The sequence below is a fragment of the Hyla sarda genome, chromosome 2 (assembly GCF_029499605.1).
Source record: "Hyla sarda isolate aHylSar1 chromosome 2, aHylSar1.hap1, whole genome shotgun sequence".
Classification (NCBI taxonomy): Eukaryota; Metazoa; Chordata; class Amphibia; order Anura; family Hylidae; genus Hyla; species Hyla sarda.
The window spans coordinates 11,690,386-11,707,782 of NC_079190.1; the positions used below are offsets into that span (position 1 = coordinate 11,690,386).

Sequence of the window (17,397 nt, forward strand, 5' to 3'; positions counted from 1 at the left end):
CCTCTCTCTATTCAGTATGCACACATGCTCAGCCAAGGTGAGCGTTCATGCATAGCTGTTGGCAGCTTTCTCCCCTCTCTCTATTCAGTACACACACATGCTTAGCCAAGGTGAGCATGCATGCATGTAGTGGGAATTATGTGAGATAGTTGTTGGCAGCATCCCCACCCTCTTTTGATTTTGTATACATGCGTGCTCAGCCAAGGTGAGTGTTCATACATACTGTGGGGGATCAGATTATATAGCTGTTGGCAGCTTCCCCACCCTCTTTCCGTTCAGTACACATGCATGCTCAGCCAAGGTGAGCTTTCATACATAGCTGTTGGCAGCTTTCTCCCATCTCTCCATTCAGTACACATGCATGCTCAGCCAAGGTGAGCATGCATGTAGTGGGAATCATGAGAGATAGTTGTTGGCAGCTTCCCCACCCTCTTTCCATTCAGTATACGTGTACTCAGCCAAGGTGAGCGTTCATACATAGCTGTTGGCAACTTTCTCCCCTCTCTACATTCAGTACACATGCATGCTCAGCCAAGGTGAGCGTTCATACATAGCTGTTGGCAGCTTTCTCTCCATTCAGTACACATGCATGCTCAGCCAAGGTGAGCGTTCACACATAGCTGTTGGCAGCTTTCTCCCGTCTCTCCATTCAGTACACATGCATGCTCAGCCAAGATGATTGTGCATGCATAGGGTGTGGGATCATGTGAGATAGCTGTTGCCAGCTTTTGTCCCTCTCTTTAATCAGTACACGTATGCTCAGCCAAGGTCAGTGTGCATACATACGGTGGGAATCGGCAGAGAAACATAGGGCCAGCTTTAGACAACTTGAGTTAACAAGGAGAATAGGAACAAACTGTAATCCAAGGTGTAACCTGTTGGCTAAACATTGACTCGGGGGGTATGAATACTTATGCACCGGACTATTCTGTGTTTATAAAGCAACATATGAGCTTATTCACCACTGGACGCAAAGCAAAAACCCCAAAGAACAAATGATGGGGAGGGGTGTGAATACTTTTTAAAGGGTACTGTATCCCCCCAGAACAGTTCCATATCCAGTCATCTATACCGTCTGCTCATGTTACACTGTGACCCCGACAGACACGGACGCTCTTATGGGGCGACTGTCCATACATCCCTCGGACCTAAACCGATAATACAGATTGTGCGTTCCGATCATCCCGCGGGGGGGACGAGGCTGTAATACTTCATCACCGCCAGATTAGAATCTGCGCGTCCCAGAAAAAAAAAAAGGCAATAATATAGGTAATGACTGACGTCACATTATACCAGGAGGATGATGGGAGCGCTGGTCGCTCCGCTCCTTCAGTCTCCAGTGGATGATGGTTGGAGTAGTCAGTTTGTAGTTGGCAGTACCGGTGTGAGGCTGTATATACTTCTGTATATAGGGGGCGCCACTGCACACACCAGGTGTATTGGGAATAGATAACGTGTAGTCTCTGCATAGGATGGCGGAGTCCTGCTGAGATCGGGGCAGGAAATCCTCGGAATGTTTTTAGTTATTTCTGTCTCCTTTTTTATTAGTTTTTTTTTTTAATCTTCCATCAAAGCTTCTTGGGAGACTCCACCATAAGGACCGGCCACATCCCACAGACAAACTGAGGAAGAACAGAGAGAGTGAGGGCACAGCGCCACCCCTATCTACAGGTTGTGTAAGGTACTGCAGCTAGGCCACATTCATTTAAAGGGGTACTCCTGTGGAAAACTTTTTTTTTAAATCAACTGGTGCCAGAAAGTTAAACAGATCTGTAAATTACTTCTATTAAAAAAATCTTAATCCTTCCAGTACTTTTTAGGGGCTGTATACTACAGAGGAAATGGTTTTCTTTTTAGATTTCTCTGATGTCACCACAGTGCTCTCTGCCGACCTCTGCTGTCCATTTTAGGAACTGTCCAGAGCAGTTTATGTTTGCAATAGGATTTTCTCCTGCTCTGGACAGTTCTTAAAATGGACAGCAGAGGTCAGCAGAGAGCACTGTGGTCATGACATCAGTGAAATCAAAAAAGAAAAAAGCATTTCCTCTGTAGTATACAGCCCCTAAAAAGTACTGGAAGGATTAAGATTTTTTAATAGAAGTAATTTACAAATCTGTTTAACTTTCTGGCACCAGTAGATTTAAAAAAATTAAGTTTTCCATGGGAGTACCCCCTTAAGGAGTATTCCACCCTTAGGGTATGTTCACACGGGCTGATTTGTTTTTTGCGGGTTTTCCGCTGCGTATTTGGAAGTGGGCGGGCTCTTCTCGTCTGTCCACAGCAGATTTTCTGCTGCGGACAGCCGAGAAGAGCCCGCCCACTTTCAAATTCCCAGCGGAAAACCCGCAAAAAAACATCTGCCCATGTAAACGTATCCTTAGACATCTTTGGAAAGGGGGGATAAGATGTCTAAGGACGGAGTACCCCTTTAAGGCTACATAAATTATATAAAAAAAATAACAATAACAATAATAAAACCCACCCTCATTTTTATTCTCCTTGTGTTTTTTTTTTAAATAGTGTTTTTTGTATCGGATTTTTTTTTTATGGCGTTTTATCCCTTCATTCAAGGATTTCTATATTAAAAAAAAAAAAAAAAGGGGAGGCCAATCTACATGCATAGATGGAGATGTATTTTTTTTCACCTATAGAAGTCTATGGGAGGAAAAGCACCACAATTTCGTGCAAAAAAATAAAAATAAAAAAAATTATGAAAAAATTAATAAAATGGATGGAGAAAAAGATTAAAGGGGTATTCCAGGAACAAACTTTTTTTTTTATATATATGAACTGGCTCCAGAAAGTTAAACAGATTTGTTAATAACTTCTATTAAAAAGTCTTAATCCTTTCAGTACTTATGAACTTCTGAAGTTAAGGTTGTTCTTTTCTGTCTAAGTCCTCTCTGATGACACGTGTCTCGGGAACTGCACAGAGTAGAAGAGGTTTGCTATGGGGATTTACTTCTAAACTGGGCGGTTCCCGAGACACATGTCATCAGAGAGCACTTAGACAGAAAAGAACAACCTTAACTTTAGAAGCTCATAAGTACTGAAAGGATTAAGATTTTTTAATAGAAGTAATTTACAAATCTGGCACTTTCTGGCACCAGTTGATATATAAAAAAAAACAAAAACATTTTTTTCCTGGATAACCCCTTTAAAGGGGTACTCCGGTGGAAAACTTTTTTTTTTTAAATGAACTGGTGTCAGAAAGTTTAACAGATTTGTAAATGACTTCTATTAAAAATCTTCATCCTTTCAGTACTTTTTAGCAGCTGTATGCTGCAGAGGAAATTCTTTACTTTTTGAATTTCTTTTATGTCTTGTCCACAGTGCTCTCTGCTGACACCTCTGTTCGTGTCAGAAACTGTCTGGAGCAGCATAGGTTTGCTATGGGGATTTTCTCCTGCTCTGGACAGTTCCTGATACGGGCATCAGGTGTCAGCAGAGAGCACTGTGGACAACACAAAAAAGAAATTAAAAAAATAAAGAATTTCCTCTGTAGCATACAGCTGCTAAAAAGTACTGAAAGGATGAAGATTTTTAATAGAAGTCATTTACAAATCTGTAACTTTCTGTCACCTGTTTATTTTCCACCGGAGTACCCCTTTAAGTGTTCGTTTTTACGGGAAAACTTGTACTATGATCATCTCCTGTTCTGTTTGGATCGGGACGTTATTATTTATTTATTTTTACAGCGCTCAACATGTGGCATAGATTATATAATAATGATATTGTTTGGGTCATAATGATCGTTGTGGAGATACCAAATATGTGTATGCAGAAAATCAAAAAAAAAAAATTAGGTGGAGGCTGGGAATTTTTTTTCATTTTTATTATTTTTACACTAGTCCCACTAGCTGATCTCTTATATAATACACTGCACAAGTGCTGTAGTATTCTGCCCGTCAGGGTAACACTGATTTCACATAGGCTTTGTGTTTTAGACTTCTTCACATTATTGAGTTTTGGCTGGAGCGCTCCAGTGTTAAGCTCCACCCCCTTCCCCAAAACTAGGCGGGGGTGGACCTGACACGCTCCTCTGAGGCCGGCCCTGAGCTCCACTGACAGAGGACCTCTCTACTGGTGTCAATTTAACTTGCCTTGGAGACACTACCCTTAGCAGTCACCAGACGGAGGTGTAACAGACACTTACCTTTACCTTGGGCCGATATTTAAGGAAAAGCGTCCTTGTATACAGGCTGAAACAGACAAGAGGAGAAGATCAGATTCTTACAGATTCTTACAACCTGACTACCCGAAAATTCAGAAACGACTCCCCTCCCTATGTTAGACCCCTAGGAGTCCAGGATGTTATGGAGTTTTATTAGTTGACCTACTGCTACAAGAACTTGTGGACCTCCATTCTTAAAGGGGTACTCCACTGTTCGGAACAAAATGTTCAGAACGCTTAGAGCTGACGCGGGGGGCTTGTGACGTTACAGCCCTGCCACCTCTGTTTCACACCCAGCCCCCTCAATGCAAGTCTATGGGAGAGGGCGTGACGGCCGTCACGCCCTCTCCCATAGACTTGCATTGAGGGGACGCGGTGTGACACCAATAGGGGGTAGGGCCATGACATGACGAGCCCCTGAAGCCGCCTCTTAGAGTATCCCTTTAAGATTGCTGGAGGTCCCGGACCAGTAGACAGACCCCCCCCACGATCACACATTCATCACTCATCCTGTGGACTAACGTTGTTTCTCTCCTGTTTCTCAGACAGGGTCGGAGCTCCTGATTGGAGGGACAGGAAGCAAAAGAGAAAATAAAACCTGGATTGGCGACCAGAAGAAAGTCCATAGTTACCTAAACAAAATGTGCAGGTAGGAGCCCAGTCCGGTCAGTATGTGCCACCAGGCGTGGAACTGGGTCACAGCCCCGAGAACAGGGGGCATCTTCTGTCGGACGTCCCTGCAAAAGGACAGAAGTGAAACTTTAATGTGGAGAACGTCTGTAAGAAAAACAGTCCGGCTCTCCATTATAGGATGTCTGAGGCCTCTGTGTAATGTGCTGGTCACCTCCCTGACAATAATGTAGACACCGATTGTGTATATCAAGACAGGGAGGCAGTACTATCTGTGCCTACATTACTAACAGGAAGGCAGTACTATGTGTACCTCCATTACTTACAGGAAGGCAGTACTATGTGTGCCTCCATTACTAACAGGAAGGCAGCACTGTCTGTGCCTCCATTACTAAAGGGAAGACAGTACTGTCTGTGCCTTCATTTCTAACAGTAAGGCAGTACTATCTGTGCCTACATTACTAACAGGAAGGCTGTACTATGTGTGCCTCCATTACTAAAGGGAAGACAGTACTGTCTGTGCCTCCATTACTAACAGGAAGGCGGCACTGTCTGTGCCTCCATTACTAACAGGAAGGCGGCACTGTCTGTGCCTCCATTACTAACAGGAAGGCGGCAATGTCTGTGCCTCCATTACTAACAGGAAGGCGGCACTGTCTGTGCCTACATTACTAACAGGAAGGCAGCACTGTCTGTGCCTACATTACTAACAGGAAGGCAGCACTGTCTGTGCCTACATTACTAACAGGAAGGCAGCACTATCTGTGCCTACATTACTATCTGTGCATACTTTACTAACAGGAAGGCAGTACTATATGTACCTACAATACTAACAGGAAGGAGGTATTATGTACATTACTAACAGGAAGGCCATTATAGGGATAGGAGAACTATCTTTGTCTATATTACTAAAAGGAAGGTGATGATATCTGTGTCTATATCTGTGCCTCAGATAGTACTGCTTCCTGTAAATGATATACTCCGTGCTCCATCTCTGCCTCTAAATCATTTAAGTACAATTGGCACTACCTTCCTGCCAATCATGTATATCACTAATATTTCCTCCCTGTCAAGGCTGTAGACACTGATAGCACAGACAACATACATCTTGCTGTAAAAGAATTGGGCACAGATAGTACTCCTAGCGCTGTCTTTCACTATGGACAATATAGGCACAGAACATACTGCTGCATTGTTTATACCTGTTAATTATGTAGTTACAGACAGTGCTACCTCCTCACTTCTCTCGGTAAACAATTTAAGTACAGATAGTACTGCCTTCCTGTACACAACGTTGGTACAGACAGTACTGCATCCTAGTTGCTCTTTGTAAATAATGTACATATAGTACTGCCTTCCTGCCTCTCATTGTAAATGAGGTAATCACAGAGAGCACTGCCTGCCAGTCTATTCTCTGTAAATAATGCTGGCACAAGTAGTACTGCCTTCCTGCCTCTCCCTGTAAATAGGTTAGACATAAATAGTACGGCATCTTTGTGTTCCCCAATACTTTCATGTCTCCCTGTCTTTTCTTGTAGGTATAAATATGTAAGCACAGACAGCACTAGGTTCTCGTCTGTTCCTGTAAATCATGTAGGCACAGATAGTACTATGTACCTATCTATTGTCATAAATGATCTTATTATAAAAAGAAACATTTCACATAAAAATTCTGAATATCTGTATGGCTCCTAGCCAAAACTTCTGGGCGCCAGAGAGGGGCGCTACGTGTGCCTTAAAGGGGTACTCCACTGCCCCAGTTTCCGGAACGTTTAGTCACGGCCACGCACCTCATGACGTCACCCCCCCCCCTCAATGCAAGTCAATGGGAGGGGGCGTGACGGACGTCACGCCCCCTCCCATTGACTTGCATTGAGGGGGGGGGGGTGACATCACAACCCCCACAGCCCGAACCCAGCATTCGGAACTAAATGTTCCAGACACTGGGGCAGTGGAGTACCCCTTTAATGTTGCCATCAACGTGAAGGTTTCACATTGTTTTGTTACCATATATACCCAAGATCCGCAGTATTGGCAACAGGAGAGCATGCCCGCCAACTCCATTCTTACCTCCACGTATCGCAGAAAATGTTGTCCACGTTCCAGAGCAAAAATCCAAGTAAAAACACTCCTAAAGAGGTGTAAGCCAGGCCCCTCAGCCACGGGTACACCCTGCAAGAAGACAAGCAGTAAGAAAAACATCCTCAGGATGGAGGGGAGTGGGTATTGTACGGGTCCTAATTATCACTATTACTAGTGGGAACCACAGGGGGCAGTATTGGAGGGAGTACTATTACTATGGAGACCACAGGGGGCAGTATTGGAGGGAATTACAGTTACTAGTGGAGACCACAGAGGGCAGTATTGGAGGGGATTACAGTTACTAGTGGAGACCACAGGGGGCAGTATTGGAGGGGGGGTTACAGTTACTAGTGGAGACCACAGGGGGCAGTATTGGAGGGGGGGTTACAGTTACTAGTGGGGATCACAGGGGGCAGTATTGGAGAGGTCACAGTTACTAGTGGAGACCACAGGGGGCAGTGTTGAAGGGGGGTTACAGATACTAGTGGGGATCACAGGGGGCCGTATTGGAGGGGGTTACACTTACTAGTGGGGATCACAGGGGGCAGTATTGGAGGGGTTACAGTTACTAGTGGAGACCACAGGGGGCAGTGTTGGAGGGGTCACAGTTACTAGTGGAGACCACAGGGGGCAGTATTGGAGGGGTCACAGTTACTAGTGGAGACCACAGGGGGCAGTATTGGAGGGGTCACAGTTACTAGTGGAGACCACAGGGGGCAGTATTGGAGGGGATTACAGTTACTAGTGGAGACCACAGGGGGCAGTATTGGAGGGGTCACAGTTACTAGTGGAGACCACAGGGGTCAGTATTGGAGGGGATTACAGTTACTAGTGGGGACCACAGGGGGCAGTATTGGAGGGGTCACAGTTACTAGTGGAGACCACAGGGGTCAGTATTGGAGGGGATTACAGTTACTAGTGGGGACCACAGGGAGCAGTATTGGAGGTTTACAGTTACTAGTGGAGACCACAGGGGGCAGTATTGGAGGGGATTACAGTTACTAGTGGAAACCACAGGGGGCAGTATGGGAGAGGTCACAGTTACTAGTGGAGACCACAGGGGGCAGTATTGGAGGGGATTACAGTTACTAGTGGAAACCACAGGGGGCAGTATGGGAGAGGTCACAGTTACTAGTGGAGACCACAGGGGGCAGTATGGGAGAGGTCACAGTTACTAGTGGAGACCACAGGGGGCAGTATTGGAGGGGATTACAGTTACTAGTGGAGACCACAAGGGGCAGTATTGGAGAGGTCACAGTTACTAGTGGGAGTATTGGTTGGGTCACGGTTACTAGTGGGACACAGGGGCAGTATGGGTTAATACAAGGGCCTTACCATGTAACTATATACACAGAACGGAGGACCAGGAAGGTCACCAGTAACCCGTACATCACCTGGAGAGACAAGAGGAAAATCACTCAATGCAGACGATACAGACCCTGCAGTGTGATGACTCTCAGCGCCCCCATCTGACTGGTCCCCTAAAGTACACAGAGCAGTATGGGGAGAGGCTCCTGCTGCAGACCATATCCCCTTTAAAGAGGTACTCCGGCCCTAATACATCTTAGGATAGGGGATAAGATTATGATTGGGGACCCCCGCAAACAGTCAATGTGCACCCACCTTTGTGAGCTCTCCGCAGCGCTGGAGGCTCTGAGTGCATAGCGTGACGACCACGGGGACGGAGTATCGTGACGTCATGACTCCGCCCCCGTGTGATGTCACGCCTCGTCCCCTCAATGCAAGTCTATGGGAGGGGCTGTCAAGGTGGGTGCGCAGTGACAGACTGCGGGGGTCTCCAGCGGCACCACCCTCGCGATCATACAACTTATCCCCTAGCCTTTGGATAGGCGATAAGATGTATTAGGGCCGGAGTGCCACTTTAAGTGTTTCTGCAAGGGATTGTGACATGAGCTTTGTATGTCAATCAACCAGTCAGGTAGGGGGTAAGGAGGGGTACCCAGGAGGTGAGCGATGCCTTGGCACTTAAAGGGGTACTCCCGTGGAAAACAATTTTTTTTTTTTATCAACTGGTGCCAGAAAGTTAAACAGATTTGTTAATCGCTTCTTTTAAAAAATCTTAATCCTTCCAGTACTTTTTAGGGGCTGTATACTATAGAGAAAATCCAAAAAAGAAACTGTCCAGAGCAGCATATGTTGGCTATGGGGATTTTCTCCTGCTCTAGACAGTTCCTAAAATGGACAGCAGAGGCCAGCAGAGAGCACTGTGGTCATGACATCAGAGGAAATGCATTTCTTTTTGGATTTCTCTTTAGTATACAGCCGCTAAAAAGTACTGGAAGGATTAAGATTTTTTAACAGAAGTGATTGATTTAAAAAAATAAAAATAAAAGTTTTCCATGAGAGTACCCCTTTAAGTAATTGTCCAGGCTGCTGAAGAGTCAGAGAGACGGGTTCTTCCCGCCCAGCTCCCTGTAAATGCAGTGTTTATCCAGCCAGGGTGCCTCCAGCTGTTGCAAAACTACAACTTCCAGCATGCCCGGACAGCCTTCGGCTGTCCGGGCATGCTGGAAGTTGTAGTTTTGCAACAGCTGGAGGCACCCTGGCTGGATAAACACTGTATAAAGTGCATTCACAAACACACCGGATGCAGATTTTACAAGGCAATTATGTATTTTTTTATGAGCACGTCAACAAAGCTCGTAAAATCTGCGGCACATATGGTGTGTGTGTGAATAGACCCTTAAAAGTATAACAGGTTTTTCTAGTCTTCGTGGGTAACCGTACCTGATGGAACACCGGCTCCTGCCATAGCAAGTAAACCTGATGGGGGGAAAACAAAGACACGCAACGTTACTGACGGCATCGCAGACACAACATCGATCTAAGTGAACAAGTTTCTATAGGAACCCTGACAATTTTCTGACTTTATTAAGTTTTTCACATTCAAAAAGGGCCACTAGGGGGAGCCATCCACACAGTCTACAACAGTCCTTCCCAAACAAGGTGCCTCCAGCTGTTGCAAAACCACAACTCCAAGCATGCCTGGACCGCTCAGTTGATCTGTCAGTCAGCCCTGTATTATTCACAGCAGTTCGGAATCCGCTTTACGGCGTGACTTGTAGCGGTTTAACTCCGTGCGCACCTCCAGCTCCTGTCCGTAGTAGTCCCCCACGTTTGAGAATCTGTTTTGCAGCAGACTGTAAAATGAGTCTGTACTGCAGTTTGGGATAGTGACATCTAATGGCCAGAATGAGAACTGCAATTTTAATTCATTCATCGGGCATGCTGGGAGTTGTAGTTCAACAGCTGGAGGCGCCCTGGTTGGGAAACACTGGGTCTATGGAATTTGGCAATGTTCAGAAGCCCCATAGTAAAAGAAGTAAATGAACCAAAAAATAAATAAATTAAAAAAAGAAAAGCAACTATGTTTTTCTAACTGTGTGATGTAGTTTTTTCTTCTCGTCTTGAATTTCATCTTGTCCGATATCCGGCTCCCAAGACTGGATAAAAGTAATGACTTTATTGATTCATATTAAAATCCAAAATGGAAAATGAAAATAGCTAAAAGCACAAACGAAACGCACCGACGCGTTTCGACTTGTATACAAGTCTTAATCATGGTCAACATAGAAGACAACGAATGTACCTTAAAGGGGTTATCCAGGAAAAAACTTTTTTTTTTATTTTTTTTATATCAACTGTCTCCAGAAAGTTAAACAGATTTGTAAATTACTTCTATTGAAAAAATCCTAATCCTTTCAGTACTTATGAGCTTCTGAAGTTAAGTTCTGTCTAAGTGCTCCCTGTCTCGGGAAACGCCCAGTTTAGAAGCAAATCTCCATAGCAAACCTCTTCTAAACTGGGCGTTTCCCGAGACAGGTGTCATCAGAGAGCACTTAGACAGAAAAGAACAACCTTAACTTCAGAAGCTCATAAGTACTGAAAGGATTACGATTTTTTAATAGAAGTAATTTACAAATCTGTTTGACTTTCCGGAGCCAGTTGAGATTATATTATATATTATATTATATATATATATATATATATATATATATATATATATATATATATATATATATATATTTTTTATAATATATATATATATATATATATATATATATATATATATATATATATATATATATATATATATATTTTTTATAATATATATATATATATTTATATAAATATAAATAAATAGGGTTTTTCCTGGAATACCCCTTTAAATACAATTCTAATGACGTCACACGCTGAAAACAGGTGGACTGAGGGGAAAGATAAAATGTGGAGTGGACACATACCAATGAAAATATATAGCACATGAAAAATATTAATGACAGACATATACCGTATTTTTCGACCTATAGGACGCACTGGCGTATAAGACGCACCCAATTTATAGGTGCAAAATCTAAAAAAATTAAGATTTTGAACCCAATAGTGGTCTTCAACCTGCGGACCTCCAGATGTTGCAAAACTACAACTCCCAGCCGTTGGCTGTCCGGGCATGCTGGGAGTTGTAGTTTTGCAACATCTGGAGGTCCGCAGATTGAAGACCACTGCTTAGGAGGTAATACTCACGTGTCCCCGCCGCTCCGGACCCGTCACCGCTGCCCTGGATGTCGCTCCATCGCTGTCGCCGTGTCCCCGTCGCTCCGGAACGTCTCTGCTGCCGGCCGGGTATCCTCGCTCTCCGTCGCAGCCATCACGTCGTTACGCACGTCGACGCACGTATGCGACGACGAGGAAGGAGAGCGCCGGCCATACAGGGGATCCCTGAACGGAGAAGACACCGAGGAGGCAGGTAAGGTCCCCCCCGGTGTCCTGTAAGCACTAACCCGGCTATTCAGTCGGGCTGTTCGGGACCGCCGCGGTGAGATCGCTGAACAGCCGGGTTAGTGTCACTTTCCCTTCAGACGCGGCGGTCAGCTTTGATCGCCGCGTCTGAAGGGTTAATACAGGGCATCACCGCGATCGGTGATGTCCTGTATTAGCCACGGGTCCCGGCCGTTGATGGCCGCAGGGACCGCCGCGATAGGTGTGTGTATTTGCCGTATAAGATGCACCGACTTTTTCCCGCCAGTTTTGGGGAAGAAAAAGTGCGTCTTATACGGCGAAAAATACGGTGCCGATCGACAATGTGTTTCGTAAAGCCTGACATGGATTTGTTAGTAATTCTACTACTGTCTGGTATGTAAAGATGCTCTTGTATTCTGGCTACAGATGAGCGAACTTACAGTAAATTCGATTCGTCACGAACTTCTCGGCTCGGCAGTTGATGACTTTTCCTGCATAAATTAGTTCAGCTTTCCGGTGCTTCCATGGGCTGGAAAAGGTGGATACATTCCTAGGAGACTCTTTCCTAGGACTGTATCCACCTTTTCCAGCCCACCGGAGAACCGGAAAGCTGAACTAATTTATGCAGGAAAAGTCATCAACTGCCGAGCCGAGAAGTTCGTGACGGATCAAATTTATTGTAAGTTCGCTCATCTCTAATTCTGACCTTCAGTTTTCTGCTCGTACAACCTACCTGGTGAGTTTGACAGTTGAGAAAACTTTTTATATTAAATTCTCTTTACCCTCAGTTCACCTGTTTTCAGCGCGTGACGTCATTAGTCAGAATTGTATTTAAGCTACATTCGTTGTCTATGTTGACCATGATTAAGACTTGTATACAAGTCGAAACGCGTCGGTGCGTTTCGTTTGTGCTTTTAGCCATTTTCATTTTAGATTTTAATATGAAATCAATAAAGTCATTACTTTTATCCAGTCTTGGGAGCGGGATTTCCTCTTTCCTTTTTGCTATAATAGAGCTACCTTTCCCACAATGCATTATGGCAGACGACTGCAAGGTATGATAATCGTAGAAATAATAGTATAAAAATAATAATTGTAATAATTAAATAACAATAATAAGTATTATAAAATAATTATTATTTTGTATTACTTATTTTTAGAGATGAGCGAACTTACAGTAAATTCGATTCGTCACGAACTTCTCGGCTTGGCGGTTGATGACCTATCCTGCATGAATTAGTTCAGCTTTCCGGTGCTCCCGTGGGCTGGAAAAGGTGGATATAGTCCTAGGAAAGAGTCTCTTGGGACTGTATCCACCTTTTCCAGCCCACGGGAGCACCGGAAAGCTGAACTGATTTATTCAGGAAAAGTCAGCAACCGCCGAGCCGAGAAGTTCGTGACGAATCGAATTTACTGTAAGTTCGCTCATCTCTAATTATTTTTATTTATTTCATTAATTAGTATTCATTTTAATATACATTTTTTTTCATTATTTTATATTTTATTATTATTTTAAAAAAATAATATTTTATTATTTTTATTTATTATGATTATTTATATTAGAGTTGAGCGAACTTACAGTAAATCGGCTCGTAGCGAACCTCGCAGCTCGGCTGTTGATTACTTTAGTCTGCATACATTAGTTCAGCTTTCCAAGGGCTCCAGTTGTCTGGAAAAGGTGGATATAGTCCTAGGAGACCTAAGACTGTCATCCCGGACTTCTCCTGGCAAACAGAGCCCTTGGAAAGCTGAACTAATTTACGCAGACTAAAAGTAATCAGGGGCCGAGCTGTGAGGTTCGCTACGAGCCAATTTACTGTAAGTTCGCTCAACACTAATTATTATTAAAATTACTAGTAGTAATAATAAAAATAAATAAAATTAGTAATAATAACAACAATAATGATAAAAAATACCGTATATACTCGAGTATACGCCGAGTTTTTCAGCACGATTTTTCGTGCTGAAAAAGCCCCCCCCTCAGCTTATACTCGAGTGAACTCTCCGCTTGTCAATCCCTTCTCAGTGGTCTTCAACCTGCGGACCTCCAGATGTTGCAAAACTACAACTCCCAGCATGCTGGGAGTTGTATTTTTGAAACATCTGGAGGTCTGCAGGTTGAAGACCACTGTGCAGGCCTTCATCATCATCCAGACCCCCCTTTAGTTTTGTACTCACCTCCTGGTGAAAACGTACAGCCCGGAACGACTAACCCTCCCCACCGGACGGTCCCTGCAGCATAGATGGCCCGGACCAGCTCACCCTTCCTTCCCACCGAGGGGAGGTGAGTAGAAAACTAAAGGGGGGGCTGGATGATGACGAAGGCCCGCGCAGTGGTCTTCAACCTGCGGACCTCCAGGTGTTTCGAAACTACAAGTCCCAGCATGCCCGGACAGCCGATGGCTGTCCGAGCATGCTGGGAGTTGTAGTTTTGCTACATCTGGAGGTCCGCAGGTGGAAGACCACTGAGGGGATTGACAGGCTGTGATGATGAAGGGGGGGATGATGACAGGGGTGAAAATTACAGGGGGTCTGGATGATGACATGGGGGAGGGGGGGGACGAGAGAAATTATGTATTTCCCACCCTAGGCTTATAGTCGATTCAATAACTAACTGAGTTTTTGGGGTGAAATTAGGGGCCTCGGCTTATATACGGGTCGGCTTATACTCGAGTATATACGGTAATAATTTATATAATTAATAATTATTATTTTATTATTATCACTTATTTTCATTATTATCACAATTATTATTTTCATTATTATTATCTTCATCATCATCATTATTATTATTATATAATCATTAATAATTGATAATTGATGATGAAATAATAATAATATGAAATAAAAATAATAATGATGATGATGATGAAATAATTTATTATTAATTATTATTATAATATGTTATTTCCTGAGTCCTTTTCTGAGTTTTCCCAGCAGAATTCAGAATGCAGCTCTGGAGGCGAATGATGCAAAAATGCATTTTATGACTGTCAGTGACATAAGTGTAGACTGGCTCTAAAGTGAACAGGTCGTACAACAAGGACGGACGAACGCGACACTTACGGTAGTTACTACTACACTGAAAAGTATTAAAAGGGTGAGCAGCAAATAATTATAGGAGTTTCTGTTCTTGAAACATTCGTATCTAAAAAAAAAAAAGAGATCCAAAGCGTTACAGTACGTTACAGACTCGTGTGTGCGCAGTTACATCATTCTACCACTAGATGCCAGCAGAGCACCACTATAAAAGTTCTATAAGTTCTGTTGCAGCGTTTCCCAACCAGGGTGCCTGCAGTTGCTGCAAAACTACAAGTCCCAGCATGCCCGGACAGCCGAAGGCACCCTGGTTAGGCTACACTAATCTATTTGTGAAACTACAACTCCCAGCATGCTCTACAAGAGCTTAAAGGAGAACTCCGGATATAAAAATTGTCACCTATACTGCCGGCGATAGGCTGAGCGGCAGTGTGAAAACACTTCAGGACACAAAATTCTTCACTACACCTGAGGCCGGGGCCGAAAACGTCACCCTGCCGCTCAGCCTATCGCCGGCCTTCACTGCGGCTGGTGATTGGCTGAGCGCAGTATGACTCATCCGACCACCGGCAACCAGGAAGTGGATTGCGGCGGAGACCGGAGCCGTTTACCGGAGGCCCCGGGGGAGCGGAGGAAGGTATGTACAGCTTTATTTTTTTTTTTTACTGCCGGCACTATGGGGGACAATTTTTATGTTCTGGAGTTCGCCTTTAAAGGGGTACTCCCCTGGAAAACTTTTTATATAAATCAACTGGTGCCAGGAAGTTAAACAGGTTTGTAAATTACTTCTATTGAAAAATCTTAATCCTTCCAGTACTTATCAGCTGCTGTATGCTCCACAGGAAGTTCTTTTCTTTTTGAATTTCCTTTCTGTCTGACCACAGTGCTCTCTGCTGACACCTCTGTCCATTTTAGGAACTGTCCAGATCAGGAGCAAACCCTCAAAGCAAACCTATTCTGCACTGGACAGTTCCTAAAATGGACAGAGGTGTCAGCAGAGAGCACTGTGGTCAGACAGAAAGGAAAGAACTTCCTGTGGAGCATACAGCAGCTGATAAGTACTGGAAGGATTGGGATTTTCTAATAGAAGTAATTTACAAATCTGTTTAACTTCCTGGCACCAGTTGATTTAAAATAAAATGTTTTCCAGGGGAGTACCCCTTTAAGTTTGGAGACCAGTAATGTATGGTAATCTACGCACTGCTTTTTGGGGCGTACGCCCGTACAGTACATGACGTGAGACTTACAGACAGTAGACGAACACGCTGCAGCTGTAGATCATCGGCAGCTCATCCAGAAGCTGAAAGAGAGATTTATTTTATTATAATTATTATTAATAATAGTAATACTAAAAATAAATAAAACTAGTAATAGTAATAACAATAATGATAAAAAAAATTATAATATTTTATAATAATATTATTAATTTACTATAAATTTTATTATTTTTAGAGATGAGCGAACTTACAGTAAATTCGATTCGTCACGAACTTCTCGGCTCGGCAGTTGATGACTTTTCCTGCATAAATTAGTTCAGCTTTCCGGTGCTCCGGTGGGCTGGAAAAGGTGGATACAGTCCTAGGAGACTCTTTCCTAGGACTGTATCCACCTTTTCTAGCCCACCGGAGCACCGGAAAGCTGAACTAATTTATGCAGGAAAAGTCATCAACTGCCGAGCCGAGAAGTTCGTGACGAATCGAATTTACTGTAAGTTCGCTCATCTCTAATTATTTTATTATTATTACTATTTTCATTATCATCACAATTATTATTTTCAGTATTATTTTCATTATTTTTATTTTCATCATCACCATCATTATTATATCATCATTAATAATAATAATAATAATAATAATAATAATAATAATAATTATTAAATAATAATAAAAAATAATATATATATTTATTTATATACCGTATTTTTCGCCGTATAAGACGCACTTTTTCTTCGCCAAAACTGTGGGGGAAAAAGTCGGTGCGTCTTATACGGCGAATACACCCCTATCGCGGCGGTCCCTGCGGCCATCAACGGTCGGGACCCGCGGCTAATACAGGACACCACCGATCGTGGTGATGCCCTGTATTAACCCTTCAGACGCGGCGATCAAAGCTGACCGCCGCGTCTGAAGCGAAAGTGACACTAACCCGGCTGCACTGGGAGGGACCTTACCTGCCTCCTCGGTGTCTGCTCCGTGCCGGGATCCCCTGCATGGCCGGCACTCTCCTTCATCATCATCACGTCGTCGCGCACGCCGCCCCGTCATCCAATAGGAGCGGCGCGCGTAGCGACGTGATGACAGCGACGGAGAGCGTGGATCCCGGGGAAGACTACGTCCGGAGCGTCGGGGACACCACGGGGACGCGGCGACAGCGATGGAGCGACATCCAGGGCAGCGGCGGGGACACTTAAGTATTACCTCCTATACCAGTGGTCTTCAACCTGCGGACCTCCAGATGTTGCAAAACTACAACTCCCAGCATGCCCGGACAGCCAACGGCTGTCCGGGCATGCTGGGAGTTGTAGTTTTGCAACATCTGGAGGACCGCGGGTTGAAAATCACTGTTGGGTTCAGAATCTTTTTTTTCTAGATTTTGCACCTTTAAAATTGGGTGCGTCTTATATGCCGGTGCGTCCTATAGGGCGAAAAATATGGTAAATATATTCAATGCAACAGCCTAATATATTGTCTCCATCTCTGCTTGCTGTCAGT

General features: G+C 44.0%; 1 protein-coding gene across 1 annotated transcript in view; it reads right to left on the reverse strand.

Moving 5' to 3' along the window:
- Nucleotides 1-1,516: 1,516 nt before the first annotated feature.
- ACER3 (alkaline ceramidase 3) overlaps nucleotides 1,517-17,397 on the reverse strand; it is a 58,280-nt gene continuing 42,399 nt past the window's right edge. Inside the window, exons 4-11 of the mRNA XM_056561164.1 lie at nucleotides 15,934-15,986; nucleotides 14,714-14,795; nucleotides 9,635-9,670; nucleotides 8,222-8,280; nucleotides 6,875-6,976; nucleotides 4,807-4,911; nucleotides 4,157-4,202; nucleotides 1,517-1,622 (exon numbers count right to left, since the gene is read on the reverse strand). Of these exons, the coding sequence (XP_056417139.1) occupies nucleotides 1,569-1,622; nucleotides 4,157-4,202; nucleotides 4,807-4,911; nucleotides 6,875-6,976; nucleotides 8,222-8,280; nucleotides 9,635-9,670; nucleotides 14,714-14,795; nucleotides 15,934-15,986 (537 nt within the window). The 3' untranslated portion in view covers nucleotides 1,517-1,568. The remainder of the gene's footprint in view (nucleotides 1,623-4,156; nucleotides 4,203-4,806; nucleotides 4,912-6,874; nucleotides 6,977-8,221; nucleotides 8,281-9,634; nucleotides 9,671-14,713; nucleotides 14,796-15,933; nucleotides 15,987-17,397) is intronic.